The sequence below is a fragment of the Camelus dromedarius genome, chromosome 11 (genome assembly GCF_036321535.1).
Source record: "Camelus dromedarius isolate mCamDro1 chromosome 11, mCamDro1.pat, whole genome shotgun sequence".
In the NCBI taxonomy this organism is placed as follows: Eukaryota; Metazoa; Chordata; class Mammalia; order Artiodactyla; family Camelidae; genus Camelus; species Camelus dromedarius.
In genome coordinates, this window is record NC_087446.1 from 5,986,504 (window position 1) to 6,013,730 (window position 27,227).

A 27,227-nucleotide genomic window follows, 5' to 3' on the forward strand; every position below is an offset into this window, starting at 1 on the left:
AATGTAAAACACTGGTAACCAGCAGCATGTTAACCAATGACATAAACCTTAACTGTATTACAACTACTTGAGGTGGGTACTGAAGTTCAAAAGTTTCCATTCTATTATGCTTTATAACTACGTATCTTACACGCTTTAACGCATAACTCATTTAAATGTACAAATACATTAAAAATAATACAGGAAAAAATTCAATTTTTTACCCTTTAAAATGGGAAAGACTGGGCTAGATGCAGGTCCGTCTCCCATGCTGGCTGGGGTCCCTAAGCCCTGATCCCTGCTCTTTCCCCAACACTCACAAGGTGCCTGTCAACTGCACTTTCAGAAAAGACCAGTGGACTCCAGGCAGGAGTCAGAGGAGAAACCTAACATGGCAAGTGACCTAGACTGCACCACCTCAGTTTCCCCACCTGTAAAATGGGGGCACTAACCGTAGCCACCTGATCTAGGAGATTAATGATGACTAATCAGAATATCTATGCCCGGCCTAACATGTCGTTAGCTGTTATATTTCCCTTTACCCTTCCAGGCTCCCCTTGATGTTCAGAGAGAACCTCAGTAGGAAAATGTCAGGAGAGAGACCCAGAATATACGACCTAAGGTTCCTCCCAGCACCACAATTCTGTGCTGTTTTTTCATAGTCTGGCATAAAAACGTCCTTGTCTAAAATGAGCTGGTGATATAACCTACCTCCCTGGGCTGTGTTAGAAGCGTCGAGAAGCCAAAGGCCAGGAAAGCGCTTTCACATCTAGACCGCACTTCAAAAGAGTTGGTTAATGGAGAAAAAGAAAAAAGTTGTTGCAGAAAAGCCGCAGAGCTGCCAGGCCAGCGCCATGGCAGCCCAGGCGCCATTATCTGCGTCAGCGGCCCCTCGGGGCCCACGATGAGCGCCCAAAGAAGCCGACAGAGGAGAACCACGACCCGCGCGCCAAAGGAACTACCACACGAGCGGCCGGGGCAGTTCTCCCGCTGGGCGCTCGGGAGGCGGGGCAGCAGCCTGGCGCCTCCTCGCTACGCAGCGGCCAGCCTGTGCCCGAGCGCCCCCTGGCGGCGCAGTATTACGACGGTTAGCACATCCAACGGCCAGGCTCACGATTCCGCACAGGAACGTGCGCAGCCTCCACCTGCCGTTCTCCCACCCAGAGAAAAAGGCTTCCCAGCCAATCAGAGAGCCCCACAGCAGATTTCCCGCCCACCAGTGGAATTTAGGGGCGTGGCGTTCAATTTTAGCCAATGAGAAAAAAAATCGTCCCTCAGCGGCACTTGAAGGTTGAAAAGGGGTGGACTTGGGGAGCGGTTTCTTTGGCAAGATGGCGGCGAGTGGCCTTAGCCGGGCTGCTGCTGCGGCCAGCACCTCGGTGAAGCCAATTTTCAGTCGGGACATGAATGAGGCCAAGCGGAGGGTGCGCGAGCTCTACCGCGCCTGGTATCGGGAGGTGCCGAACACTGGTGAGAGGCAGCGGCGCACGCGGGGCCCCGGAGGCAGCCGCCCAAGGTCGCAGCCGTCCCGGCCTCCCATTTCTGCCGGGCCGAGCTGAGATCACCAACTTGGGCAGCGGTGACTCCGAGTGCTTCGGGGGAAGAGGGTCAGGGAGGAGGGACACACGAACCTTGGTGGACCTGACCTGGCGGCGGCGTCGGCATCAGACCAGTCGTGCTCTGCGTCTGAACTGCCTTTCTTGGCGTCCTCGCTCTTTTGTCCCCCATAATTCTTACCGAACCCCTGGGAGGGAGAGTAGGGACTGTCAACGACATACTCATTTTATAAGTGAGGCAATTGAGGCACCTGGAAGCGAAGTGATGTGCCCAGAGCCAATCCGTGGTGGATCTGGAACCCAAAGCCCACTCTAGAGTTCCTGAATGCATTTACAGACGCCCATTAGGTTGTGTAAATAAAAGGGCTGTAGAATTTGAGCGATCATCTGGTTCTCACGTACCCCACAGAGAAAGAAACAGAACCAGAGAAGGGAAGCGACTTTCCCAAGGTCAACTAGTAAGTCAGTTGTACCTTTTCCAGGCCCTCCAGGTGAGGTGGCTTCTGCTTCAGTCTCCCCAAGTCTTGCTTCCCAACTCTACTGGGCCCTAGTATTCCTTAGGAACCCCTTCCCCTGCCCTCTACTACCCCAGAACCTCTGCCTCCACTCAGATGTCAGAGAACCAATCTGTTCACCTGAAGGATTAAACTATAAGCTCCCTGGGTTCAGAGACTGTTTTCTTTTGGCATCTTCTTCAGCGCTGCCCAGTGAACCTGATGAAAGAAAAGTTGGGGAAAATCCCATCTAAACTGTCAAGGGCAGTACAAGTGTCAGGGACTGTTGACATTTCGTTATTTTGTTGATTTGATTCAGTGGGTTTTAATATGGACCATCACTAGTAGTCAGAGGGGAGGTGTTTCAAATCATTATGAACTATGACCTTGCTTAGGGTACAGCCTCCTTACGGCTGGAACACCATTCAGCTGCCACTTCCTTGCCTGTGTGTGAGAAGCTGTAGAATGTGGTTACATGGCCTTGCCTCCAGGCCCTGCCCCTTACTAGCTATGTGACTGTGAGCAAGTTATTTCATCTCACTATGCCTCAGTTTTTTCATTTGTAAAATGAAGTTAGTAAGAGTACCTTCAGTAAAGACTTGCTCTATTAAATAGGTTAATATATCTAAAGTGCTTAGGATAGCACCTGGTTCTTAATTAGGCACTCATTAAATGTTGACTGCTCCTGTTGTCTTATTACTGCTGTTATTTATAAGACTTACTGTCCCTGCAGAACCTAGTTCTTTGTCCTATGGGAGCTGTATCTGCTGCACAGTGTCCCTGTCCTCAAGCTGACTTTTTGAGAGATTGCTGATGACCAGAACTTAAACCCACAGGATACTATGGAGGGAGAAACCTGAGTGATCTGCTAGCAAATTCAAAATGCCTTCAGGGGACAGGTGGATACTAGGCATAGGGGAATGACAGTAGCTAGTGTGTTTGGGGGGGGGGGGCAGTGTATTCAAATACAAATATTTAAAAACAGGTTTGCCTGGCAGAATACTTTGAGTGCCCAGAATGCTTTCTGCAGTGCAGAGGGAGAAGGGGGGAGGGTCAAGGGGGTGCTGCACCCTAAGGGAGGATCAGTGATCTGATCTGTAGCTGGTCATTTGCTCAGGCTTGTGTGTACACTGGTGTCATGACATTCATCATTGGGAATTCCAGCTGAGGAGCCAAACTGAGGATTGGAATGAAGTACTGATAATAACATTTATTGAAATGTATACATATGGCCCAGCACATGCTAAGTACTTTACAGTGCCTCATTTTAGGGTGGGCTGTCATTGTTTCCCTGTCTTACAGATGAGAAAACTGAGGCACATAAACTTGTCTCACATCACACCATTAGTAAGTAAAAGAGCCAGACCCTGACTGTCCACCTGTTACACCTGGCTCTTAGCTCCCGCTCTAGTTTTCCCTGAATGTCAACGGGACCCAGCCATGCTGCACGTGTGCAGCAGAGTGCCATTGCCTGAGTGGTTGCTGCCTTGGCATGGGACACAGGACAAGACGGCCTGTCATTCCCTCCTTTGGAAAAATATTACATGCTGCTTGCTGGTCACAGCATCACAGGAGACTTTCTGATGAAACTATTCGTTCATTTAATTTCCATTTCGTTGGGCACCTCTTGTACTACAGGGTAGGTACTAGATGCCTAGAGAGATACGAAAGTGAGTAGAACATAACCCTTCCTTCAGGAGTTTTATGGCCTAGTCAGGAAGACAGGCATATAACCAGACCATTGAAACCCAAAATAGAATAGAGGTAAGGGAAATGAGTGCTGACATTTTTAACAGTTAACATTTGTATCAATACTTACTGTTTATAAATGTTGTCACTTGATTTTCACCACATTCCTGTAAAGGAATTAGGTCAGAGGTTATTTTCTTTCCTATGTTTTAGATGAGGAAACAGGCTGGGGAAGCTGTACCCTCAGCAAGGTCATAGTTCATAATGATTGGAAGACCTTACCCAGCTTGTTTGACCCCAGATTCCACGCTCTTTTCCATTACACTATGCTGCCTTCCTGTTTAAGGATTGCGCAGCGTTTGGTATGGATGCTATCAAAATGAGTTGGAGCAAACAGCGGAGAACCATATCAACGTAGTCCTTCCTAATCTGTCAGAGCCTTCCTGACTCAGAAAAGCCTTAACAATAACTTGGGGAAAACATCCAGAGACTAGGGAAAAGTCACCTTCATCCAAAAGGGGCGCTTCCATATCTTCCTTTTGAGACTCAGATTTTTTTCAAATTGAAATTAAAATACGCAGGATTCAAAGACTAAGCCAGGACTCTGTGAATTGAGAAAGAACAGTTGTAACTGATAGACACCGGGGTTTCTCCAGTCCTGTGCATTGTCGGATGCTTGGCAACATCCCTGGCCTCCACCCAAGAGATGCCAGTAGTACTCTCCCCGCTAATTGTGACAATTAAAAATGCTTCCAGGCATTGCCACGGGTTCTGGTGGGCATAATCACCACTGGTTTGACAACCACCAGAGAACAGCTCAGCAGGTTGTAGCTAAGGCTGTTCCTGTTTGCCTCCTGCTACAGGCTTTCTCACTGGTGGAGGGATGTAGTGGGGGCCTTGAGATGGAAGGAGGGCGACCAGGACAAAGCTATGGAATTTGTCTGTAGAGACAAGGGTTCTTAACCTTGGAGGATGGGTACTCAGGGATCCGTGAACTGACAGTTGTAAGCAAAACTTTGCATTTGTGCCTGTGAACGTTTTCCGGAGAAGGTTCATAAACTCAGTGCGCTGGTGTGTGGTTCATGAGGAACGGGAGTGGGTGGACACCAGCTCCCCTAGTGTGCTTAGAGGCACCTTGTTTTTTTTCTCCCAAGGTTGGGCAGGAATCTAAAATGAAAATGCAGGAAAAGTAAGCATTGGCAGCAGGGGCAGATTCCTCATATTCTTTTCCTTAAAAAAGCACAAGATTGTAAATTTAAAACACAGTAAATACCCTGGATTCTAGGCCCATGTTTGCCGAGGACCAGTAGTCTACTTGCGGCAAGTCCCCACAGTGCTCTAGTGGTAAGGTTTCTAAATTCCAGGATCCCTGTTAGTTTGCATTTACTGTTGTGTCTCTTTGTCTTCTTATTGTCCTTTTGTTTGCTCTTTTCTAAAATTCCTCATGTGACACTGACTGTGGTGTTTAACAGCTAACTGACTGTTTTCAGTGGTGTAAATACTCCCGTCATGGTTGATTTTAAGCTATAAAAGTGAAGTCGGTGAAGGTAGATTTGGGAAGAGATGTGTATAATTTGCTCACCATGGCTGCCTGCTCCAGCACATCACTGGATACTGAGTTCTTTCTCGTGTGAGTGATCCTCTATCCTGTCTGTTAACACCTTTCAAGCTGGGATGCGGTTTCTCCTTTTAGGTTTCTGCTATTGCTTGTTCTTTGGTTGGATCAGTCTGGCTTGGTCCTTCAGCAGCAGCTTTATTTTTCTTTTGCTGCCATGAAGTTATGAGTATAATTAAAGATTCATAGTTTACTGTTGATTGTCACTAAATAGCCCTCATGGTTTTCAGAGCAGGTTGTGATAGTTCTGTAGACAAGAGCGGACATGTCACAGGAATGGCCACACCACAAGATAAACCAGTGACCTTGCGCATGCTGTCCGCTGAGCCTAGTGTGCCCCTCTCCTCTATCCTTATTCCACCTGCCACACAAAGCCCTCTTCATGTCCTTGTTGTCATCAGCAAATCCACTGAAGGCTCACTGCCAGAGGATGAAACTACAAATGACTAAAACCTAATTTTCAAAGGACATTTATATGCCTTATCTGAAGTCACAGGTCACTGAGTCTGTGCCGCTATTTTAGCATTTACTGAATCAGGGATTGCTAAATTGCGTGATTTTATATTTACATTCATGGATGGTTGTCCCTCCAATTAGAATTTAAAACCTTGAGAGGAGGAGCTACATCTTAAACTTTTCTCTCCTTCCCCCAAGTAACCTGATACGGTGGTAGCTGCTTGCTGGGTCGACACCCTTCCCTCCCTGCACACTCAGCAGTCTCCCTCAGCTCTTGAGCTTGTGTGGTGCACAAACCTGTGCCACATGATCGGACATTAAGTTCAACCCTGTCATCTTTTGCCGGTTGTTCCATATAACAATAATGCTTACATTTATTGAGAGCTTATTTCATGCCAGGCAATGTTCTAAGCATCTGGCCTTCTCTCATACAGTCCGCACAACAGCTCTGCAGTTGTATGTGTGGTTATCATTCTCATTTTACTCACAAATACACTCAGGCAGAGAGAAGTTAATGTACACAGGATCATATAGCTGATAAGTGACAGAGCTGAGATTTGAACCCAGGTTATTCATACTCTTGAATTCTGCTATATTGCCTCTTCAGAAGCAGTGGGCTTGTCTCCAAAACACAAACAACAACAAAGCCTCTTTTAGAGGAAGTGTTGTATCTCACACTTCTTCACAACCTCAAGCACCTAGCTTAGGGTCAGGCTAATATTTGGAATGGAATGAATGGGCAACCTGTGTTTATTAATACTAGCCATTGACTCAATTTTTTAAAAAACATATTTTAACCATATAATCTCTACCCTGAATGTTTTCTCTTTAGTGCACTTATTCCAGCTAGACATCTCTGTGAAACAGGGACGGGATAAAGTCCGAGAAATGTTTATGAAGAATGCCCACGTCACAGACCCCAGGGTGGTTGATCTTCTGGTCATTAAGGTAACTGACTTCCTGACTAATTTCGAAGAGCAGCCAACTTGTACAGAGATTCTCAGATGGAAGTTTTGTCTGCAAGTTTTAGAGGCAACTACTGGATCAGCAACTGTTACTTAGTGTTTCAAAGGAACAGTTGAACTTGGAAGTTCTTACATGGCTAAATAGTGTGTAAGATTGTTCAAGGGGAAATCCACTGGGGCTTGCATTTTAAAACTAAAAACAGATAGGAGGAGGAATATCTGAACTTTTTCTTAAACCTTGTCCCTGGAAGTTACAGCTTCACTTGGTTGCGCATTTACAGCCAGAAGAGCAGGCCAGTTGGCCTGTGTAAACGGATACAAATCCTGCACCCGGTTCTTACTCTCCGGTCCATCACATTAGCATCAATGGGAACTTCAGCATGGACCAGCAAATAACATGAAAGGAGTATTAAGCAGAAATGTAAGTTAAGCCAGTCCTGTTAGGCAGTCATGGGGCAGGGGCTTGGTGACCTGAAGTCTCCTCTTGGAACCAGTTAGCCAGAGAGTTCTTTATTTGAAAGGCCTCAGAGATCATTTAGTCCAACCACTTCATTTTCCAGATGCAGAAACTATGGTCTCGACAGAGTATGTTACTTGGCCAAGGTCACTCGATAGGTCAGTGCCAGAGCAGAGAATAGAATCCTGGCCTTTGGTGTTATATTCCTTCCATTCAGGGTTGTATTCCTCCCACCCAGCTACTCTGACTGAAGACCTCTCCCCTCACTTGTGCAGGGAAAGATGGAACTGGAGGAAACAATTCACGTGTGGAAGCAGCGGACACATATTATGCGGTTTTTCCATGAAACAGAAGCACCAAGGCCAAAGGATTTCCTGTCCAAGTTCTACATTGGCCACGACCCATGAAGTCACCCAGTGGGAAGGTGCATGTTGATATTTAAATATTTTACAGCACAAATAAACTCTATATGATGGTCACTTCATGACAGAATTCCACTGGTGAACCAACAGGAAACTCCTTCTGCAGTCTCTCACTTTTTGTCTGTGCACGTTGGGTCCCGTATACACGCCACCTGTTCTTTCCCTTCTCCTGAAGTGTGGTGCTTCCAGTAAATTAGATTCTCTTTTCTCAGTCTTGCATGTTGGTAAACAGGAAGGATGAGGCCATCTGCTCAGAAACTGTCATTCTGGGTATGATACTGGATGGCTTTGTTAACTTAGTGATGTTTCTGCAGCCGCCGGATTGGATAGCTTGGTGTCACTGTACAGATTACCCAGAATTAGCCAGCTCTTGGTACTGGAGAAGGATCAGAAAAGCACTGAGGCCCAGAAGCAGAGCTGACAGGCTGGGCTGTTTCTCCTGGGCTCTAAGAAAATGGCTGCTCAGAACCCTAGCCCTCTACTTGCAACAAGCCGTGGTCCTTAAAACGAGGTTAACTTCCTACACCATGAGGCAGTCTACTAGGGACACAGCTGTTCAGTGCACACACTGAACAGAAATATCTTCACTGTTTTTGCAAACGAATGTGGCTCTAGTGACGAGAGAATAAATCTTGACCCAGGTTAAAGAACTGATCTCTGCTTGCTTTGGACAGTAGTCTTCTCAGTTCCCTCCCCAGATAGTGTCAATGCTGGAGAAAGGGGTTCAGTGTCTATAGGTATAATCACCCTGAGGAGTCTCACATTTTTCAACACCAGCTCTTTTTATTATTTTTCCATCTAAGGAACCCAAGTTTTGAAAGAATTCTAAAAATTATATATTTCTTAAGGAGTTTTAATCAGTCAAGTTCCTTGTTATTACATGCGATAATGAGCCAGTGTTACTCAACACAAAAAAAGCTCGAGGCTTTAGTTAGCCTGTGCAGCTTTACTGAGGGAAAAGACCTTCTGTTGGACTTTTGTAAGTAATGAAAATTGGTGCCAGGTCCCCTTAATTACCTTGTGGATCCATTAGGGACTGGAGATTCTGGATTGTAAATCAAAGACCTCTATGGTCAGCTGATAGAGAAAGAACAAGGACAAGAAACTGCAACCAGAGCCTGCTTGTACTGAGACGCTCCAGCCATCACTCAGTCATACAGAGCTGATGTTTATTATGTTTATTCATAATTTGATTGTGCTCAGTGGACAGCACATCTCTGGGAGCCTCCGAGAGCCTGGGGATCTGAGCTGTGGTCACAGACCATGCAGAAGGCTTCCCCTGCACCCATTTGCTGATAGGGAAGGAAGAGAGGCTGCAAGCATCATCGTTTCTTAATTAAGTTAGGGCTTTCTCCTTTCTGTACTTCCTCCATGCCCTGCAAGAAAGGAAAGCAGCAGTGAACTGGGTGACAGAACAGTCCTCTAACCATATACCAGAAGGGAATTCCAGAGTAGTTCTAACAAACATGGCAGGAGAAAGGCAGTTTTTAGTACATTTGATTATTCATACATATATTTACTGAACATTCACTAGAGACCAGGCACTGGGGGCCCAAAGGTATAAAAAACATGTTCTCTGCCAGCAAGATTAGAGTTTAGGGTACATCTGTGTACTTAAGCATATAATACTGAGTGTCACAAGAGAGGTACTGGTCACTTGGGGCGGAGTAGTCGCTTTCAAGTGGAAGAATGAGGAAAGACTTCATCAAAGACAATGAAGAATTGGTGGGAATAAGAGCAATGGGAAACAATCTTTCAACTGAGACGAATAATGAGTCACTGCTTGAGAGTGTGTAAGAGTATGGGTCATTCAAGAAATCGTGAATACTGGGGATAGGTATGTGGTTGTGTAGGTAGGTGAGTGAATGTGGAAGATAAGGCTGGAATAATAGGTGTGACCAGACTGTGGCAAGTCTTAAATGCCACATTAAGGAAGCAGGAGTGACCTTATTTACAACAGTAATGCAGCCCATCGGCACATACCAGAGCATGGAAGTCAACCCAAGAAAGCTGAATGGAACGGGGACAGGGTAAGGGTTTATGAACAGCATATGAACCAGGTTGCAGTGCCTGTGTTTTGCCTATACTGACACAGCTTGGTAAGCAGAGCTCACTGGTGAGGACCTGCAGTTTCTAAATTTCAATGTGGAGCTGCTGAGATGAAGCTATTTGTGGTGAGTGTGTAAGGTATATTAAATTGTCTAGAAAATTTGTGGGTTAAGAGAATGAGGGTACACAAAGGGCAAATGAAAAGGCTGGCTAGGATCCAATTTAAGAGACCCCAGTAAATTTGTGAGTCAATGATAGTTTCCTTCATCCAACATAGAGAAAAGGTGAAATAAAAATATAAGTCACCAAGTGAGTCAGTTCATTAAAGGTCTGTGCTTCTGCTTTGAGTGTCCAGATGCTGCCACCAGGCCAAACAGCATCGCAGTTCAGATGCTCCACCCCCCTTACTGCTGCTGGTCTACATAGGGAAAAAACAAGTCTCACCTGTTAGTCATCATCATCATCATCCTCTGGAACAAAAATGTCATGCTCCTCAAGGAGAGCAGCAAAGTTCTTGCTAATGAGCGTTCCAACATAGAGAAAGGGGATCACAATGGAGAACACACGGAGAAGGCCAAAGGACATCTGCAGAGGGTCAGAGTAGTGGCTGTGAGCTCCAGAGCTCATTCTGGTAGGACCACAGAGGGCCTGACCCTCTGAGGGTCATTCCCTCCTGTGGACCTGAGACCCATCATAAGCAACTTGATTTTAAAGTCCTTGGAAAAATTCAGAGCAAGAAAAATAATTAGAAGAAATAGTGATTTTATGGCCATCAAACTATACCAGAAAGAAAAGTATAAGGCACTTTATAGACATCTAAAAATTGGGGCACAACCTATTAATTATTTGCAGGTACTTATAAAACAGCTGAGAAAGTACTGAATTGGACTAGGGAAATAGAGTTCAGCTTTATTTTAAGACACTACATGAAAATAGACTACAAAAGGATGTACAGTGAACTTCGACACAGTTCTTTAACTGGTTCACTGGTACCTGAGAAATTTGATTTCATCACATTAAATTTTAGGAACAGGTGTTTTGAAATTCGAGCATGTCTTTGTATTAAAAGGTTAGCTATTTGGATGGACTGGCAGAGATTCCGTAAAATCTCAACATTTCCTCTCATATTTTACTACGGAATTAACAACAACAACAACAACAACAACAACAAAAAGTTTCATTTGTGTCTCTTGAAAAGCAGCTCTTCTGCAATATGACCCTGCTTCCTGCTGTAAAACAACCCTAAACGCACTTCTCTGTGTCAGTTTGCATTGGCCAGACTAGCTTTAAAAGAATTTGGTTTTGTTAAGTCCCACACAGCCCTGGAGTCAAAAGGCCAACTTGTTTGGTATAAGGGACTGTTACTGTTTTACTGAGAAAAGCCAAGGGTACTGAGGGCAGGAAACCTGGATTCCGGAACCTAACTCAGCTGCTAGCTTTGGACACTGGCTTTGCCACTCCCGCCCCTGATTCTTCATTTGTAAAAACACTGATTACAATACTTCCCTGCACACCTAATCACATGAACTAAATACTAAGTTAAAACTCACAAAAAGATATCTGTCCCACGTACCCTTCGTTTACAAAGTCCTTCCACAGTTCGCTATTTCATCCCATTCAACTCTAAGTTACATGGCTTGTCTACATTGGATATATAAAGCAGAGCCCTGTGGCTCCCGAGAGCTAGGACATCGCGCTCCTTACGATAAGCTAGTGCAAAGTGCCGTCTTTCTCAGCTCTACCCTCCTACCCCCTAACTTCTGCCTCCCTGCACCCAGCTCTACACCGGGATCCTACCCGACCATTTCCTCTCACTTGTCAAAATTAGCAGCATTATTAGCGCAAAACTTTGTCCTTGATCCGTCTTCCGGTCTAAGGAGGTCGTACGACTGGTCTCTGCGCCTATCAATCAGTGTCGACCCGCACACACTCCCCACAACGATTGGCCTCGGCCCCTTCGCCCCGCCCCTTGGGAGACACTCACTTTCACCGGTTTGGGCAAAATGGCGCCGCTGCGAGTAACGATGACTGACCTCGACGGTACCAGGCTCCGACCTGAGCCGCCCCGTGCGGCGGGGACATCACCACCTTTCCTCAGGCTCAGCCCACTCCGGAAAGCCCCAGATCGGACGGGTGCTAATGCCAGCCAGCGAGCCGCTCCGGACGCCATCTTCCAGCTCCGCCCCTAGCCCGGGCACCTGGTCCCCACCGCCCGGCCCCGGTGACGCCCCCCGGAAGAACGTCGCCCCAAACCTCGCGAGGCTTTCGGGATTTGACGAGAGATCCAGTTTACAGACTCGCGCGGTGCGCTTAGTTCCTGTTGCGGAAGGAAAGAGGTATTTGTCACCGGCCCGACGTGGTGATGTCACGAGGATGTCGCCGATGCCCGGTACACCCCTCATATCTAGCCTGGTGGGCAGGACCATCAGATGGGGTTCGTCCGGCGTGAAGCCTTCTGATTTCTGTCATTGTTCCTGCACCAAGGACAGTCAGGGCTTGGCAGAGCAGGTAGTTGTTGAAATGAAAAAATCACTTTAATTGAACTTCAAGCTGTTGTATTTTTTTAAAAATACAATTCAGATTTACTACTCCTGCTACTTGGTTCTGGAATTTTATTTCATGTCAAGAAATATGTATAGCCAAATGAAAAATATATCTGAAAAGGAAGAATATGGGGGCTTTCACATAAATTGACTGTCTAGGTGATTACTGAAATAAACTTGAAGAACCAAAATGAGTAATTAAGAAAACATAATGTTTTAATAGTATATATAAAAAAAGGCCGTAACAATAGGAATGATAACAAAAGCCTGTAGTATCTGTGTATAAAACAAGGTACAGTGGGCTGTGGGGCTCCTATACAGGGCTGGGAAGGTGGGCTCTCTCCCTGGGAACCCGTCCTGGACCCTGGGTGGCATCTCAGCCTCCTGGGCTTAAAGAGGCTCTGAGCCCAAGCCTCTAGCACAGTCGGGCCCTCGTCAGGCTGCCCAAGGCCCCAATAAGGCAGAGAGTCTAGGAAGGGGGAGGTTGTTTCTGCTGGGGAGGAGTAAACATTAAACTCTTGAAAAAGCACTGGCCCTGGTGTCCTGACCAGCAGGACAAGGGCTGAACCAGAAGGCGGAAGGCTTAGGGCCTATCCTGTTCCTCGCAGTCTGGCTGGCTCCCCTGGGCCCTCTGCAGCCATACCCGCCTCAGTTCCATAATCTCCTGGCCATACCAGTAGTGCAGGGTAGAGAAGCAGGAGGTCTCAGGGGACACAGGGCTCTGCCCCCTACCTAGGAGGAGGCTGGCAGGACTTTGCAACTCCCACTCAGACAAGCCCCGCCCTGCTGGCCTGCTGCCCGCTTCTTCCACCAAGCCCACAGAGCTACAGTCCGTGGAGAGGGAGTGGCCATTCTCCAGGCCAGAAGACCAGTGGTCAGTAGCCTGAGCCTTAGGGCGGCTGGGAATGGCCTTCCAGGATGAGCGACGATGCAAGTCCAGGCTGTGGCGGGCATCACGCAACTGGCTCTCCAGCTCACGCACTACCAGGCGCATGTAGCCGAAGCTTGCCCTAGATAGTGCCTTCACCCATGCCTCCTGGGCTGCCGGCCCATCTGCTGCAAGTAGGTGTGGACGCACGCCAGGGGCGTCGAAGCGGATGGCAAAGGCAAACTCTTCAGGCATGGGAGCCTCAGCCAGCTCCACTGTGCAGCCCTCCAGCACCACCAGGCTCAGCGGGGCCCGGCCTTCTCGATTCTCAAAGGCGAAAAGCAGGTTGCCCTTGAGGACAAACCAGCACCTTCGGCCAGCGCCACTGGGGGTTGGTGGGGTCCCTGCGCCCCCCCAAGTGCGCAGGAAGCCCGTGTGGTCTGCTGGGGAGTCACTCAATGCGTAGTGGGCCACACTCCTCTCGTTCAGCTTCATGGCTCCCATAAGAACACTGTGAGGGGAAAGAGGCAGCCGCAGATCAGAGAGGGAGCAGCCTCTGTGCCCCTGTGGGGAAAAGAACATGGGCTCTGGAGGAGACCTGGGCCCCAACACTGTTGCCTCTTCTCATTTGCTGTGCTCTGAGGCTCTCAGTGTCTTCATCTGTGAAATGGGCTCATCTCCCCTGCCTTTTCTCAAAGGGTTGTTGTGAGGATCATGGAAAAAACAACTTCAGAGAACTCAAGAAAAGGATAATGTGATTGTATCAGACCAGGAAATATGTCAGGGCTGTAACATTACTTTTTAAAACTCAAAGAAAAAAGGTATCAGCTGAGCTGAAATGGACCCCAATCCTATAGAAACCATTGTGCTTAAACTATCCCCTAATTTGAGGGCCCCTTACCTCCAACCCTGAGGCCAAGCCTCCAGGGTTTCCGTGACCCCTGTAGGCCCCTGCCGGCCTCGCATTTATTAATGGTACAGTTGTCCTTTAGTATCCTTGAGGGCTAGATGGGGCTGGGGTGGGGCAGGCCTGCCTCATTCCTCCATCAGTGGGGCTCGGATAGGAACCTGCTCATTAAAGAAGAGGGTAGTACAAACCAGGGCATGGTTGAGTAGAATCAACCTCAGCCACTGAATGTTGGTGCCCTACAGATCACAAGTGGCATCTAATCCAACTGTCCTCCTGAATCATGGGAAACTGAGGCCAGAACAATGAAGGTGAACTGCCTAAGGTCATATGGCAAGTGAGAAGCAGAGCTTCGTCTCCTGATCCCCTCACACCCTTTGGGGGCAAGTCTTGGCAGTGACCCACTTACCAGCAGAGCTCAGTGGGCAGGGGCAGGAGCCTCTCTTGTCTGGCCACACAGCTCAGCCCTTAGACCACATGGTTTCCAGGGCACCTGCAAAAGAATTTTCAAACCCAGTCAAACCATCCTAAAGGATGAGTCTGCTACTCAGCCCCTGGGGTCAAATGAAACCACCACCTCCTCCAGGAAGCCTTCCCTGACCCCTGATAACCCCCCACCCACCCACCAGGCCACCCAGGCCCCTTATGAGCAATTTAAGGAGCTAAGTCCCATTGTCCTGATCATCACACTTCAGACCTCAGCTCCCTGCTCCCTAAGGCTAGAGTTAAGTGCCCTCATAGCTTTTCCCTTGTAGCATTTGTCACAGTTTATTTGTGGTCTTTAAGTAACCTAATCTGAGAGGCCTGCCCTGATCACTCTATCTAAGGTGGTCCTGATCACCAAGGTGGCCTGATCTAAAGTGACCCAACCAGCAGCCCCCTCACTTCTGTTTTCATTTCCTTCATTCAGCAATGATCTCTGTGTTTACAGCGCTGTCCCCAGCCCCATAATGCCTAGGGCAGGCCTGAGCTTGGCTCCTAGTGGAACCCCCAATATACAGTCCCTTCCAGAGGGAGGCCCTCTGGAAATATTTGTTTAAAAACTGGGAATACAACAGTGGACAAAATACAGTCCCTCCCTCCCTATATTTCAGGGGCAGAGACACTTTAATAATAATTAGTGCATTTTAAATTTTAATTAAATAATAAATAATTTAAGGACTAGTATGATAAAGGCTATGGAAAGAAACAAGCAAGGTCCTGGGATGGGGGAGGGGCCATTCTGGATGACGAGGGGGAGATCACAGATGTTTGCCCGAGAAGTGGCTCATCTCCCTTCCATTGGGCGCAGGGAGAGAGGGCCAGGAGCTCACAGAACTGTCTCCCCTCCCCTGCCGCGTGCCTGGGAAAGGGCGCCCCACCCCCACCCCCGAACAGGGATGCGAGGCCCGGACCTCAACCCCCGGGTACACCGCGTCTTTATAGATTCTTTTGTTAGAGGTGCGGTGGGCTGGGGCGTGGGACCCGCCGGCCACTGGCCACCCGCGCTGGGCCCCTGACGCTCTGTCACCTTGAAACAAGGGTTTCCTCACCAGGAACTCCTGGGTGAGTGCCGCAGACTCGGGGTGCGGATGCCGCCTTGGTTTCCCCATCGCGCATGGGGCTGACCTGCCACGTCCCCGCGGGCCACGCCTTCCCTGCGGCCACCTCCTCCCGAGCCCGCCGGGCCTGCTCTCACCTCCGCGCTGCTGCAGCCCAGGAGCGCGGCCTGCGGGGTGGGCTGCGACCGCAGCCCGGGGGCGATCTTGGCTGGCTCCGGACCCCACGCCTCCGCCAGGGCCGCCAACGTGGCCGCGGGAGCCGGGAGACCCCGCCCGGGCGGCTGGAGTTACCGCCCCCGCCCTTCCCCGCCCACGACTCACTAGGCCTCGCGATCCGCGAAGCCGCCCCTTGATCCACGCGGGAGGGAAACTGAGGTCTATAGGCCGTGACCTGCCCGAGCCACACTGTTGGTCAGTGGCAGAAGGCCTCTAACTCAGAGTCCCACCTCAGGCGGTCCGGGGGCCTCGGCCCCAGCCCACCTCCCAGAGAACTCGGAGACCTTCTCTCCCCGCCTCCAATCCCCCTCTCCCCGCCCGGCCCAGTTCTCCCGCAGAGCCAAGCTTGGGAAGGCCTCAGCCCAGCCTGGGCGGGCCCTATCCAGTCTGCGAGGCTCAGCCCAGCTTCCCAGCCACCCAGCCTGGCCCCTGGAGTCGGTGGGATCTCTGCTTCTGGGGATTATCCGTTTCTGCTTCCGCCACTCCCGCCCACCTGCAAAGCAGCTTCGGCGCCCAGTCTCTGAGGAGAGTCGGTCCGTAGTTATGCCTGCGGTGAAGGTTGCAGAAGGGCACAACCAGACGGAGGATAGCCCTGGAAGCGGGTGAGCTGAGACCGTTTGCCCATGAACTTGCCGTTTCCCACCTCAAAGTTTTGGCCTTTGCAGTTTCTGCAGCCTAGAATGCTCTTCCTCCTCAACTCTACTCCCTGGCTCTAACGCCTCAGGACTCCTTCACATCACTTAGATCTCAGCTCAGATATCCCCTCCCTGACCATGAGATGTAAAGTAGCGTACCCAGAGGTCTCTATCACATCCCTGGGTTGTATTTTCATTATAGCACTAACCACTTATTTAAAAACTTTCCAACACTTATGTTTTTATTTCCTGTTTATTACGTGTCTTCTCCACTAAATTTTATTAAGTTAATAATAGAAACCATAATAAATGTGTTAGAAGGCAGTAAGTTCTGTGAAAAATATAGAGCAGGGACAAGGAGATTCGGAATTGGAGGAGTTGGGAGGTGGCAATTTTAAACAGAATGGTAAGGATAGGCCACACTGATAAGATGACATTTGAGAAATACTTGAAGCAAATGAGGGAACTAGTCTTGCCAAAATCTGGAGGAAGAGCATTCCAGGCAGAGGGAGCAGCTACTGCAATGGTCCTGAGGCTTGTTGTGTTTGAGGAACTGCAGGCAGACGAGTGTAGCACAGTGTAGCACAGAGGCGGTGAGCAGGGGAGAGCAGTAGGAATGGGGTCAGAATGTGTGGGGTGGGGCTTTGTAAATCTGTGAGGGCTGTTACTCCGGACTGAAATGAACAGCCATCACAGAATCTTTAGTGGAGGTTTTGACCTATGTAAAACATTCTTTAAAAAAGGATTACTCTGACTGCTAAAAAGAGAAAAAAATGTAGGTGGAAGCCTAGTGAGGACCAATGAGGAGGCTGCTGGAGTAATCCAGGCAAGATGTGATGGGGGCTGGGAGAATAGAGAGAGGTGACCAAATTCAGGATGGGTTTTGAAGGCAGAGAAGGCAGGGTTTGCAGAGAGATTGGATGTAGGGAGTGAGGGAAGGAGAAGGAAAGGAGGACTCCAAGGTTTTGGCTTGAGCACCTGGAAGGAGATCTGCCATTACCTTATGGAAGTGGCAGGTGTTCGGGTTGGGGCCAGTAATGTTCGAGAGTGTCTAGCCAAGTGAAGGTGCCAGGAATAAAGTGTTTGGTATCTAATAGTTGCTTAATAAATATTTGATGAATGAAAGAGGAAGGAATATTAGAGCAGCTAGATAAGCATAATCGGTGCCCCAAGTGTCAGGCAGGAAAGGAGAGGCTCCCGGCTTTTCAACAGCTGTGTCCCCACCTGGTTTGCTTTCCCCACGCATCCTCCTCCTAGTGCCTATTCATCATACTGTTTCTGAGCCTCTTGCTAAGGGCCATGCTTCAGCACATTCTCTTATTTTTCTTAACAAAGCCTGCAGCAGGTATTCAGCGATTTATAGAGCATCTACAGTGCACTATCCTTGCCTTCAGGGGCCCCGCAGAGATGAAAGGACTAGCCTCAGAGGGAACCTGGCTCACGCCTGCCTTGGGAGAGCGCAGAGCTGATGCTCAAAGGAGGCGGGGCCTTGGGAGGTTCGGAGGGCTTACTGGGACCATAGAGGGCGAGGCACGACGTTGCTAGGGGATTCTGATAGGTTTCGCTGGTTTGCCGCCGTCAGGCCCCGCCCCTCTGGAACGCTGTAAGCAAATCAGGTGACTGCCGCCGTAGTCGCCTCTGGAGGCAGAAGCGGGCGGAAGGGGTAAGTGCCGTGGGTTGTGGCCTCTGCGAGGAACGGGGAGGGGGTCCCCACGCTAAAGCGCTGGGCCTGCGGTCCTTGGGGGCGGGGGACGACAACATAGACCGAGTGGGAGTCCGGAGCCTGGTCCCGGCCCGACGCCTCCGTTCTTCCCGGGTGTCCTCGAGCCTGTTGCGACCTTTCTCTGGCCCCGACCTGGCAGAGGGCCGCCCTTGGGCGCTTGGCGTTCCAATCACTGGAGAGGGGGTGAGGTCTAACGTCCAAGACATCTTGTTTAGTATTTATGAAGAAAGAAACCAGGCTAGCGGAAGTGATGGCCGGAGGAGGGGGTAGGGGCTGTGAGGGCGGCTTGAGAACCCAATGTGGGATCTACACCCAAGGTTAAGGGCGGCAGGGCTAGCCAGGCAGTAGTGACCTCAGTGCTTTTCTAATGTTTCTTAGCTTCCAAAGCCCGACATATAAAGCTGGTAAAAGCAGAGCAGATCTGGTCAGGTCCTGAGACGCTGAGTCCAGAGCAATGTTGCTGAAGACAGGTATCTACACTGGTGAGGATGTCTCTGGGTGGGTAGGTGACTAGTTGCAGATGGAGGCTACCTGGAGGAAGTTCCAGCCCAGTGGTGTCTGGGTTGCCTTCCCTGATGTGGGTATGTGGGGAGACATGTTCCTCTCTTATTCTTGGAAGTAGGCCAGGAAAAGAGAAGGAGATGTTCCCCACCTAGGCATCAGTTCCCCTCCAAAGAGGCCTCTTCATTTCTCGCCCTCTGTCACCCAAAGCACAGAGGCCCTATCGCATGTAACATCAGCATGTACTGAAAACAGCCCTGTAAATTACAGCAGTTCTTTCCATCTTACAGTTAAGGAAACTGAGTCCTTTCCCTTTAGGGGAAGTGAGCTGCTGGGTGCAGATCCAACCTGGCTGACCTCTTAAGCCCTTCTGAAGCCTCTTGGGTGTCTGTGGAGAGCAAAGAGCCTTGGATGGGACTCAGGAGACCTGGAGTCTGGCTATAGTGTACTGTCAAGTTCTGCGTGAAAGGAGTGGGAGGAGCTGGTCAGGGTGTAAAAAGGATATGACCTCAGGTGTTAAATTTTTGATAATTCCAGCACTACTTTGGCAACAACAAGTGGGGGCCCAGGCCTCAAACACACTGCCATACCCCAGGCACCATCCATCCATTCACTGTGCTGCAGGAGCCAGCAGTTGCAGGAAGTGCCCATTCCACCTTAAGCTCAGGAGTCTAGTTCGCCTAATGTGCCGGCCAGCAGCCTCTGCAGGGCTGGGCAGCATGTGGATGGGGCGGGGTGAGGGCTGGGGCTATAGGGGCCACTCATAGTCATCCTTCCAACCCCCCTGCAGTGCTCTTGCTGGCCTTGGTGGCCCAGGTGCTGGTGCTGGACAATGGGCTCCTGCGGACGCCACCCATGGGGTGGCTGGCCTGGGAACGCTTCCGCTGCAACATTGACTGTAAGGAGGACCCAAAGAACTGCATCAGGTGAGTAAGGCCTGCACCACCTGACAAACCTTGTCTAGAGGCCCCCCAGAGTGGTGACAGGGAGTGGAGGGTCAGCTAGAAAAGAGGGTAGGGTTACAGCCCCCGATCCCAGAGAGAAAGCAACCACAGGTGACTTGGGGGACATCTGACACTTGGCCTCGTGACCAGCTTGGGGCCCCTGTGGGGACCTCAGGCCTGGGGGCAGAGACCTTGCAGAAGACCTCTGAGATAATGGGAAGGAGATAACTGTTAAGGGCCACACGTGCTTCCCCTGGTTCTTGGCCCAGGGGCCAGACCACTCCTTTTTCTCCACCCTGCTTATGGCCGGGTATAATCCTTGGTGTCCTTTACACTTCTTATTTGGCTTAGTCTTCAGCTGACAGCTAGGCCATGGTACTCATAGCCTGATTCACACTCAGAGCATCTAAGAAGTCAGAAGAGCTCTGAGGAAGAGGGGCGGGGTTAGGGTTTGGCCCATGCTGGGCCACTGAGCTGCCCCATCCCCTGCCCCTTGCCAGTGAATGGCTCTTCATGGAGATGGCTGACCGGCTGGCACAGGATGGATGGCGGGACCTGGGCTACGTGTACCTTAACATCGATGACTGCTGGATTGGTGGACGTGATGCCAAAGGCAACCTAGTGCCTGATCCCAAGCGCTTCCCCAACGGCATTGCCTTCCTGGCTGACTATGTGAGCCCCACCCCAGCCCTCCCTTCTGGACTGAGGGCCAGACAACTCTTTCCACCCCACCCCATTTAGTTTCTAGAATCCTTGCTTGAGAACTCACTGTCTGGTGGAGGAAATAGCTAAATGAACAGCTAGTTTTGGTCCACTGTGGTGGGTGAGACAAAGAAGAACATCTTACTCAGTGTGCGATTTCAGGAAGGTTCTCTGGAGGAAACAATTTTTGAGCTGATACCAGAGGGATGGCATAAGCAAATGCCTAGAGGCCAGAAACAGCTCATGCAAGGTGTGTGTGTTGGAGGGAGGGGAAACACCATAGTTGGCAGAGGCCAGGTCAGCAAGCTAAGACCCTTTCCTTTGGGCTTTGGGGAGCCATTGAAGGTTTTAATGGTCAGATGTGCCTGTGAGGCGGTTCCCTGAGGGTTCTGCCTGAGCCCACTATGTTCTCAACCCTTCACAGGTTCACTCCCTGGGCCTGAAGCTGGGCATCTACGAGGACATGGGCAGCTTCACCTGCATGGGTTACCCAGGCACCACACTAGACAAGGTGATCCAGGATGCTCAAACCTTCGCTGAGTGGAAGGTGGACATGCTGAAGCTGGATGGCTGCTTCTCGACCCCTGAGGAACGGGCCAAGGGTGGGTCCCACAGCTGGCCGGGGGCCGTTGGGTAGACAGGGAAGGGTGGCCCCAGAAGGCCCACCAGTGCCCATGTGGCTGAGTGTGTCTGTCTGTATGGCCCCTAGGGGATAGCATTTCCCAATTTCCCTGGGATCTTGGCTTCCAGGCTCCCTAAAGATGGGTCGGCACCATGCATCACCTGGGAAGTGTTTGCAGCTCTGGGTACAGGGGAAGTACCTCCTCGTTTGAGCCTTAGTTTCTCATGTCTGGTAGGAGGTTTGGGTTGAGGCCCCAGATTTTGTCTTTTGTCTCTTTGTCCTAAAATGCGGGGGTTGGACTTCTCCAGGGTACCCCAAGATGGCTGCTGCCCTGAATGCCACAGGCCGCCCCATCGCCTTCTCTTGCAGTTGGCCAGCCTACGAAGGGGGCCTCCCCCCCAAGGTAAGCCATTGCACCCACCCAGCAGTGCTCCCGTACCCAGGCTTCCTTGCCTTCTGTGCATTCAGTGATGCTATCATCATAGTTGTCCACATGCTGATCTATAGGTCTAGGAGGGGGTCATAAGGACCCTAGAGGGGGCCTGAGCCAGCCCAGGGTCTTAGAGACACTTGTCGGGTGGGCTAAAGGGATGGGTTTCCAAGGTATGGGAAGCACATGTTGTGTGATGACATAGCATGCAGCAAGCAGTCAGAATCCTGGGTTGTACTGAGTGGGCTAGGAGATCCAGAAGGCTGGTGAGGCCAGGAAGGTGGGGCCTACCCTCTGAAAGGCTTTGTGGGCACTTCACCAGGGGCCTCTTAGCATGTAAGATGCTAGACAGGGTGGAATCAGACCTTCAGACCAGACGGAGAATGCTGGTAGAGGGTGGGACTCTCACTGAGAGAACACAAGGGTGGGTGTGTGGTGGGGAAAGTTATGGATATGCCAGCCTGGGTCCATACCCTGGGCTTGGCACCAGCACTCATGGAGGGGAGGCCTGGACAGCTCCTGAGCTGCTGCTCTCTCTGAACACGCCCAGGACCTGCTCTCTTCTCCCTTCCCCACCCTGTGTGTCTCCTGCTGAGGCTCCCCAGCCTGTGTGCAGGCCTCCAGGCAGTGGAGTGTGACTCCAGTGCTGGACTCTGCCTTCCCCTGACATGCAGGTGAACTACAGTCTGCTGGCAAACACCTGCAACCTCTGGCGCAACTATAACGACATCCAGGACTCCTGGAGGAGTGTGCTCTCCATCCTGGACTGGTTTGTGAAACACCAGGACATTCTGCAGCCAGTGGCAGGCCCTGGACACTGGAATGACCCAGACATGGTACCAGCATGGAGGAGGATGGCCCAAGGCCCCCTGCGTCCAGCCCACTCACTGCCCACTGCCCTGTGCTGTCTTCCTGAATGCTCTAAATCAGGTTCTAGATCAGTTTCTCTGAAATGTGTCCTTGAACCATCCATGTTTGACTTGCCTTGGGAGCTTGCTTACAATTCTGTTCCCAGGGCCCCACCCCCACCTTTTGGATCAGAATGTTCAGGGAGGGCCTGGGAATGCCCATTGTTAACAATCTTCCCAGGCAGTTCTGTTTCTTGAAGCTTGAGAACTCGATCTGTAGTGACTGTTGTGTGAGACAGTATTCCTCTGCAGAGAGAAGGTTATGAACAGTCCACACTCTCTTGCCATTCCCTCCCGAGACTGTCTCTGCCAGGGCTGCCTCTGACCCCTCTTTCAATGCTCTGTGCTGTTACCCTCCCACAGAGCCTCCAGAACTGGTCCCTCATACCTACCTTACTCATGGCCCTGATGACTTACACTTCTTTACAATTTATCTTACAGTTTTATAGCTGTCTCTTCATTTAGTCGACAGGCATTTACTCTCAGTGATGATTATAATAATTACAAATACTAGGCCAGATGGAGAGGCGCTTGGAGAAACAGAAATTCACCTGCTTTTAAGTTCTAGTTCCAGCTCTGCCGCGTACCTTGGGCACTTAATTTTTTCGGTGCCTCAGCTTTGTCAATTGAAAAATGTATATAATATTATTTTAAATGTTAAAAGGATGACCCTTTAAATGTTTCGCACAGCTTGGCACATAGACAGTGCTTAAGTGGCGTCACTAAGTATGCAACCATGTTGTATTAGCAATAATCATTTGTGTCCTGTTGGTGGACTGGTTGCCCTGGGGTCAGGGGTGCACACTGGTCCAGCCAGCTGTGTGGTTAGGGCAGGTGGGTGGCTAGTGGTAGGAGCAGAGACTCTGTCCAGGTCTGGTTTCCTAACACCCTGGCTGTATTCTTGACTTGCATGTTCCAGTTTATAAATGCTTTTGGCAACAGGATCCATCAGATCCTCTGAACAACCTGTGATATGGTCAGAGCATAATATCTCCCCATATTCTTGGTGAAATATCAAGCTGAGGCTCAGATGAAAAGTGAGTTGACCCACCTCAAGGCCTCCCTGCTGGGGAATGGTGTTTGCAGAACCAGGTCTCGCACGTGGCTGTCTTCCCCTTCTCAGTCTTCTCCTGTGACAAGTTCAGAGTTGGTCCCCATGCCCACTGCCCTGAAGAGGGCAGAGCTGAACGCTCCTCTCTTCTGCCCCTAGTTGCTCATTGGGAACTTTGGCCTCAGCTTCGAGCAAGCCCGGGCCCAGATGGCCCTGTGGACGGTGCTGGCGGCCCCCCTCTTCATGTCCACAGACCTGCGTACCATCTCCGCCCAGAACATGGACATTCTGCAGAATCCACTCATGATCAAAATCAACCAGGATCCCTTAGGCATCCAGGGACGCAGGATTCTCAAGGTACTGGGGTATGGGGGGAGGGGAGGGCAGGCTGAGGGGCTAGGCACCCCTTAAAACAAGGCTGCAAGCCTGGAGGTTAAGAAGCAGGGGTCTGGGCCTCTGAAATCTGCTCAATCCCTCCTGGTTGCATTCAGTCAAAGACTCTACCAAGAGCTACTCCGACCGTCCCCCACTTGCTTGGGTAAGAGCAGGGCCAAAGCAGGAATGGGGTTTGGGGAAGGGAGATATCACCACAAGTGCACCCAGGAACAGTGAACAGTGTGGCCCTTAGGTTTAGAAGTACAAGACTTCTGCACAAGTCTGTAATGTCTGGCAAAGAACTAGGGCTTCCTTCCAGAGTTTAAGAGTTTACAACTATTACTAGTTCTAGTGTTTACTATTTACTGAATGCCTACTGTGTGCTGGGCATTCTAGATACATTTTCTCAGAAGGCAGATGCTCCTTCCCTATTTTACAAATGAGGAAACTTAGACTTGGAAGAGTCTCAGTAACTTTAGCCCAAGGCCACACAGCTGGTTAGTGGTACAACAGAACTAGATGCCAGCAGTGTCACCCCAAAGCTTGTGCTCTTTGCACAGATCCTTGCCTCTCTAGTAAAAAGCAATCAACACCACCATAGAAGGCCCCTGTTGAACTGGTGATGCCCAGAGGTGATAACTAACCTCTGCCAGAGGAGCTGAGGGTGGAGCCAGGCCCAGGGACCTTCCAGAGGATGGGGGTTCACCCTCCTGGATGCTCAGGGCAGAGCTCATCATTCTTGCTGGATGGTGCCCTCCACTCCAGTGCCAGCAGTTGTCCACATCAGTGAGCTCTCTGAGGCTGGACCTCATGCAGCATTTGTCTCTGTCCTAGCATGGGCCTGGCACAGAGTACATGTCAGGGAGCATCTGCTGAGTCAGGGAAGGAAGGTAGAGTTAGGTAAATTGAGGCACTGGAGGGCTGTGGTATCCCCTCCAAGCTTCGGCATGACACAGAACTGTGGGCTGGGGGGACCCGGAGCTCTAGGAAGGGTTGGGAAGGGGGCTTCAGGGCCTGTTGAGCAGGGACCCCAGCCAGTAGCCATCTTCTGTGCCCAGGAGAAATCCCACATTGAAGTGTTCATGCGGCCTCTGGCCAACGAGGCCAGTGCCTTAGTCTTCTTCAGCCGCAGGACGGACATGCCTTATCACTACCACTCCTCCCTTGCCCGGCTGAACTTCACCAGCGCCAACACGTATGAGGTGAGTGCCCGGCTACTTGCAGAGCTGTGGGTTTCCCTGGAGGGTGTTGCTGGGTTCTCCCTCACACAGGGGCCTTGTACTCACACTTCCTCCCCTAAGTCGTGGGCCTTGGGTCCTCTGGCTGGTGCTGTTCTCTACACTGGTGTTTTCAAGCTACACAAATGAACTGCTGTGTGTAAATGAGCCCTGTCAGCTCCTGAGGCTGTGTGCTTCCCCTCTCAGTTCTTGCTGGCACATTTCTCAGGTTCTGGGTGGGCTGGGCCCTCACCACTGCCTGTGTTCGGGCATCTATTGGCTTTGCCAGAGGAGAAGTATGGGGATTCAGGCGCCTTCTTCTGTGGGGCATACTGCAGCCCATCACAGACAGGTCAGGCTTTTCCATCCTCTGCGGGGAGGTCTCTGCACAGCTATTCTTGGTGTAGCATTAGTGATGTCCTTCCCCCTGCAGGCCCAGAATGTCTACACGGGTGATGTCATCAGTGGCCTCCGGGACACAACCAACTTCACAGTGATCATCAACCCTTCGGGGGTGGTGATGTGGTACCTGTATCCTGTCAGGAAGCTTGGGATGCCCCAGCCATGAGGAGCTGGCACATATGATAGGCTGTGGCAGCACCACTGAGCCCAGACCATGGTGGTTCCACGTGCTGAGGGCCAGGAGGTGGGGTTCTCTGCTACCCAGGCCTGCTCGGTGACCTGACCCCATCAGACCCAAAGTGCAATCCCAGGGCTAGGTTCTGTGCCCTGCCCGTGCATGAACTCTCTTGGAAACTTGTCTTGGGTAAGTTTCCTGTAGCCTTTCTGACCCTCTACCTCACCCCAGATGCACAGCCCCAAATGTTGCTGAACAACTCAGCCAGCCTCCTGAGCCCCCACAGGCAGGGGCATTAATACCCATCAGGACTCTAGCCTCTGACCTTCTTTTTGTTGACTTTGGAATCAGGATTGGGAATTTTTCTTATAATTAGGCGAGGAGCTCTGACCTTTTGTCAGGAACTCCTATGAATTGTGTGATTGACTTTCCTGCCCGGAGAAGGCCTTGCAGGCTGACACTGCCTGGGCGTGACCTTGGTCTCCTTGGGTCACCAATAAAGCTGTTCTTTGGTCTAGTAGTTGTAATATGGATCTGGGGCCATGGGCATCTTCAGGTAGGGACTCTGGGTGGCACTACATAAGGTGCTGGTTTCAAATTTCGCCTCACATGGAAGATGAGTGACATCTTCTGGCCCCTTATTCCACAGTGACCTACAGATTGTATGTCTAGCCATGCCAGACTTCCCTCACACCACAGTCATCTCTCTCTGCCCAGCACAGTGGTGGTGGTGACGACACAGTGAGTCAAAGCAGTGATGTTCCCAGGCCCTCTTCCCCACCTTCAGATGTTACAGGGTCTGCCAGCCACTAACCCCACTTACCAGCCCCTCTGCTTTACAGCGAAAGGCCCTCATCTACTAAGGAACTTTGTCTTATTGTCTTTGGCACCTTTCAGCTCATCTCCGCATTTCCGTTGAGTGGCACTCAGGGTTGGGTGCAGGTGAGGGCAGTCAGCTCTGCCTTTCTCCTACAGGGCCTGTACAGCTTGTCCTCTGGCCACCAGGGCTCCCCAGGACCCCCCAGTTTCTCTTCTCCTAACCTGGCTGTAGAGGAGATTCAAATCGCTCAGCTGTGTCCAAAGAAAGGTCTAGGGGCTCTTTGTGTTTTTAAATATATTTCCTGCTCCTTCTCCTAGGGAAAGGGGTATCAAAGTAAAAAGGATGGCAGGTTCTTGACTGCCTTCCTTTGGTTCCTATTGTCCAATTCCTCTAAGGCCTCAGGGCCCCTGTCTTCCCTGGTGGCTCTCATTCCTCTTTGGAAAGCTGGCAGCAGAGCAGGACAGGTAGGTTCTCCTTGTGCTTTGAATGTGGGAGCACCCAGTGCCCCAGGCTTTGCACCATCCTGCCCTGTGGGAACTCTTCTGGGTGGATCTCCCATGTTCCCTCCTTTGGGATTTGAGGTCCTTAAATATTTAGAGTATAGTGTAAAGAACTCACAAGTGCACCTTTCATTTAAGGTTACTGGAGCTTCACTGATTGAGTCTAGGGTTATCAGAGAATGCTCCCTTTCCCCAGTTGATTTTTTTTTTTTTTTGGTGGGGGGAGGTAATTAGGTTTATTTATTTATTTCTAGAAGAGGTACTGGGGATTGAACCCAGGACCTCGTGCATGCTAAACATGTGCTCTACCCTTGAGCTATACCCTCCCCCTCCCAGTTGATCTCTTGAGCCTGGGAGTCACTCAGGAGGACAGAATCCTACCTCATCCCAAGCCTCTGCCCTTTGAGGCCTGTCACCCTGTGCACAGCTCCAGCTTTGGGTCTTGGTCATAGTGCTGTTCAAGCC

The 27,227-nt window shown here is 50.5% G+C and overlaps 5 protein-coding genes across 13 annotated transcripts in view; 2 read left to right on the forward strand and 3 right to left on the reverse strand.

Moving 5' to 3' along the window:
- LOC105091983 (uncharacterized) overlaps positions 1–792 on the reverse strand; it is a 31,001-nt gene extending 30,209 nt beyond the window's left edge. For both annotated transcript variants that reach the window (XM_031463367.2, XM_031463364.2), the window contains exon 1: positions 691–792. The gene's annotated coding sequence lies outside the window, so the exon portion shown is untranslated. The remainder of the gene's footprint in view (positions 1–690) is intronic.
- Positions 793–1,277: 485 nt separating this feature from the next.
- Positions 1,278–7,695, forward strand: NDUFA6 (NADH:ubiquinone oxidoreductase subunit A6). The gene is made up of 3 exons (XM_010983489.3): positions 1,278–1,449; positions 6,622–6,737; positions 7,487–7,695. Exons 1-3 carry the CDS (start codon positions 1,311–1,313, stop codon positions 7,616–7,618), a joined length of 387 nt encoding a protein of 128 aa, XP_010981791.1. The 5' UTR covers positions 1,278–1,310; the 3' UTR covers positions 7,619–7,695.
- Positions 7,696–8,796: 1,101 nt separating this feature from the next.
- Positions 8,797–11,920, reverse strand: SMDT1 (single-pass membrane protein with aspartate rich tail 1). The gene is made up of 3 exons (XM_010983490.3): positions 11,667–11,920; positions 10,127–10,267; positions 8,797–9,009 (listed from the first exon to the last, which is right to left on the reverse strand). The coding sequence occupies exons 1-2, from the start codon at positions 11,850–11,852 to the stop codon at positions 10,130–10,132; spliced, it is 324 nt and encodes a 107-aa protein (XP_010981792.1). The 5' UTR covers positions 11,853–11,920; the 3' UTR covers positions 8,797–9,009; positions 10,127–10,129.
- A 496-nt stretch (positions 11,921–12,416) lies between these two features.
- On the reverse strand, positions 12,417–16,298 carry PHETA2 (PH domain containing endocytic trafficking adaptor 2). Of its 5 annotated transcripts, none has more exons than XM_064491400.1 (3): positions 16,251–16,298; positions 14,410–14,493; positions 12,417–13,604 (listed from the first exon to the last, which is right to left on the reverse strand). In XM_064491400.1, the coding sequence occupies exon 3, from the start codon at positions 13,595–13,597 to the stop codon at positions 12,809–12,811; it is 789 nt and encodes a 262-aa protein (XP_064347470.1). In that variant the 5' UTR covers positions 13,598–13,604; positions 14,410–14,493; positions 16,251–16,298; the 3' UTR covers positions 12,417–12,808. The 5 variants fall into 5 exon arrangements, with proteins under 5 accessions (XP_064347470.1, XP_031319218.1, XP_010981794.1 ...); XM_031463358.2 differs by lacking the exon at positions 16,251–16,298 and adding an exon at positions 15,679–15,805; XM_010983492.3 differs by lacking the exon at positions 16,251–16,298 and adding an exon at positions 15,533–15,774.
- On the forward strand, positions 16,227–25,959 carry NAGA (alpha-N-acetylgalactosaminidase). 4 transcript variants are annotated; one of them, XR_010383095.1, is made up of 11 exons: positions 16,227–16,359; positions 17,975–18,055; positions 18,494–18,585; positions 19,407–19,542; positions 20,061–20,232; positions 20,687–20,864; positions 21,193–21,287; positions 21,989–22,244; positions 23,433–23,630; positions 24,707–24,850; positions 25,299–25,438. XR_010383095.1 is itself a non-coding variant. In XM_010983491.3 (11 exons), exons 3-11 carry the CDS (start codon positions 18,570–18,572, stop codon positions 25,431–25,433), a joined length of 1,236 nt encoding a protein of 411 aa, XP_010981793.1. In that variant the 5' UTR covers positions 16,227–16,359; positions 17,975–18,055; positions 18,494–18,569; the 3' UTR covers positions 25,434–25,959. The 4 variants fall into 4 exon arrangements, 3 of the variants coding, with proteins under 3 accessions (XP_010981793.1, XP_031319214.1, XP_031319213.1); XM_010983491.3 differs by having other exon boundaries at positions 21,989–22,150; positions 25,299–25,959; XM_031463354.2 differs by lacking the exon at positions 18,494–18,585 and having other exon boundaries at positions 21,989–22,150; positions 25,299–25,959.
- The last annotated feature ends 1,268 nt before the right edge of the window (positions 25,960–27,227 follow it).

Coding starts and splice junctions, on each gene's coding strand:
- NDUFA6 (XM_010983489.3), top strand. CDS start 1,311: ATGGCGGCGAGTGGCCTTAGCCGGGCTGCTGCTGCGGCCAGCACCTCG. Junction 1,450..6,621: donor TCGGGAGGTGCCGAACACTG/GTGAGAGGCAGC, acceptor TTTTCTCTTTAG/TGCACTTATTCCAGCTAGAC. Junction 6,738..7,486: donor TTGATCTTCTGGTCATTAAG/GTAACTGACTTC, acceptor TCACTTGTGCAG/GGAAAGATGGAACTGGAGGA.
- SMDT1 (XM_010983490.3), bottom strand. CDS start 11,852: ATGGCGTCCGGAGCGGCTCGCTGGCTGGCATTAGCACCCGTCCGATCT. Junction 10,268..11,666: donor TTTTGCCCAAACCGGTGAAA/GTGAGTGTCTCC, acceptor GACCCTCTGCAG/ATGTCCTTTGGCCTTCTCCG.
- PHETA2 (XM_064491400.1), bottom strand. CDS start 13,597: ATGGGAGCCATGAAGCTGAACGAGAGGAGTGTGGCCCACTACGCATTG.
- NAGA (XM_010983491.3), top strand. Junction 19,543..20,060: donor GACCCAAAGAACTGCATCAG/GTGAGTAAGGCC, acceptor GCCCCTTGCCAG/TGAATGGCTCTTCATGGAGA. Junction 24,851..25,298: donor CCAGCGCCAACACGTATGAG/GTGAGTGCCCGG, acceptor TTCCCCCTGCAG/GCCCAGAATGTCTACACGGG.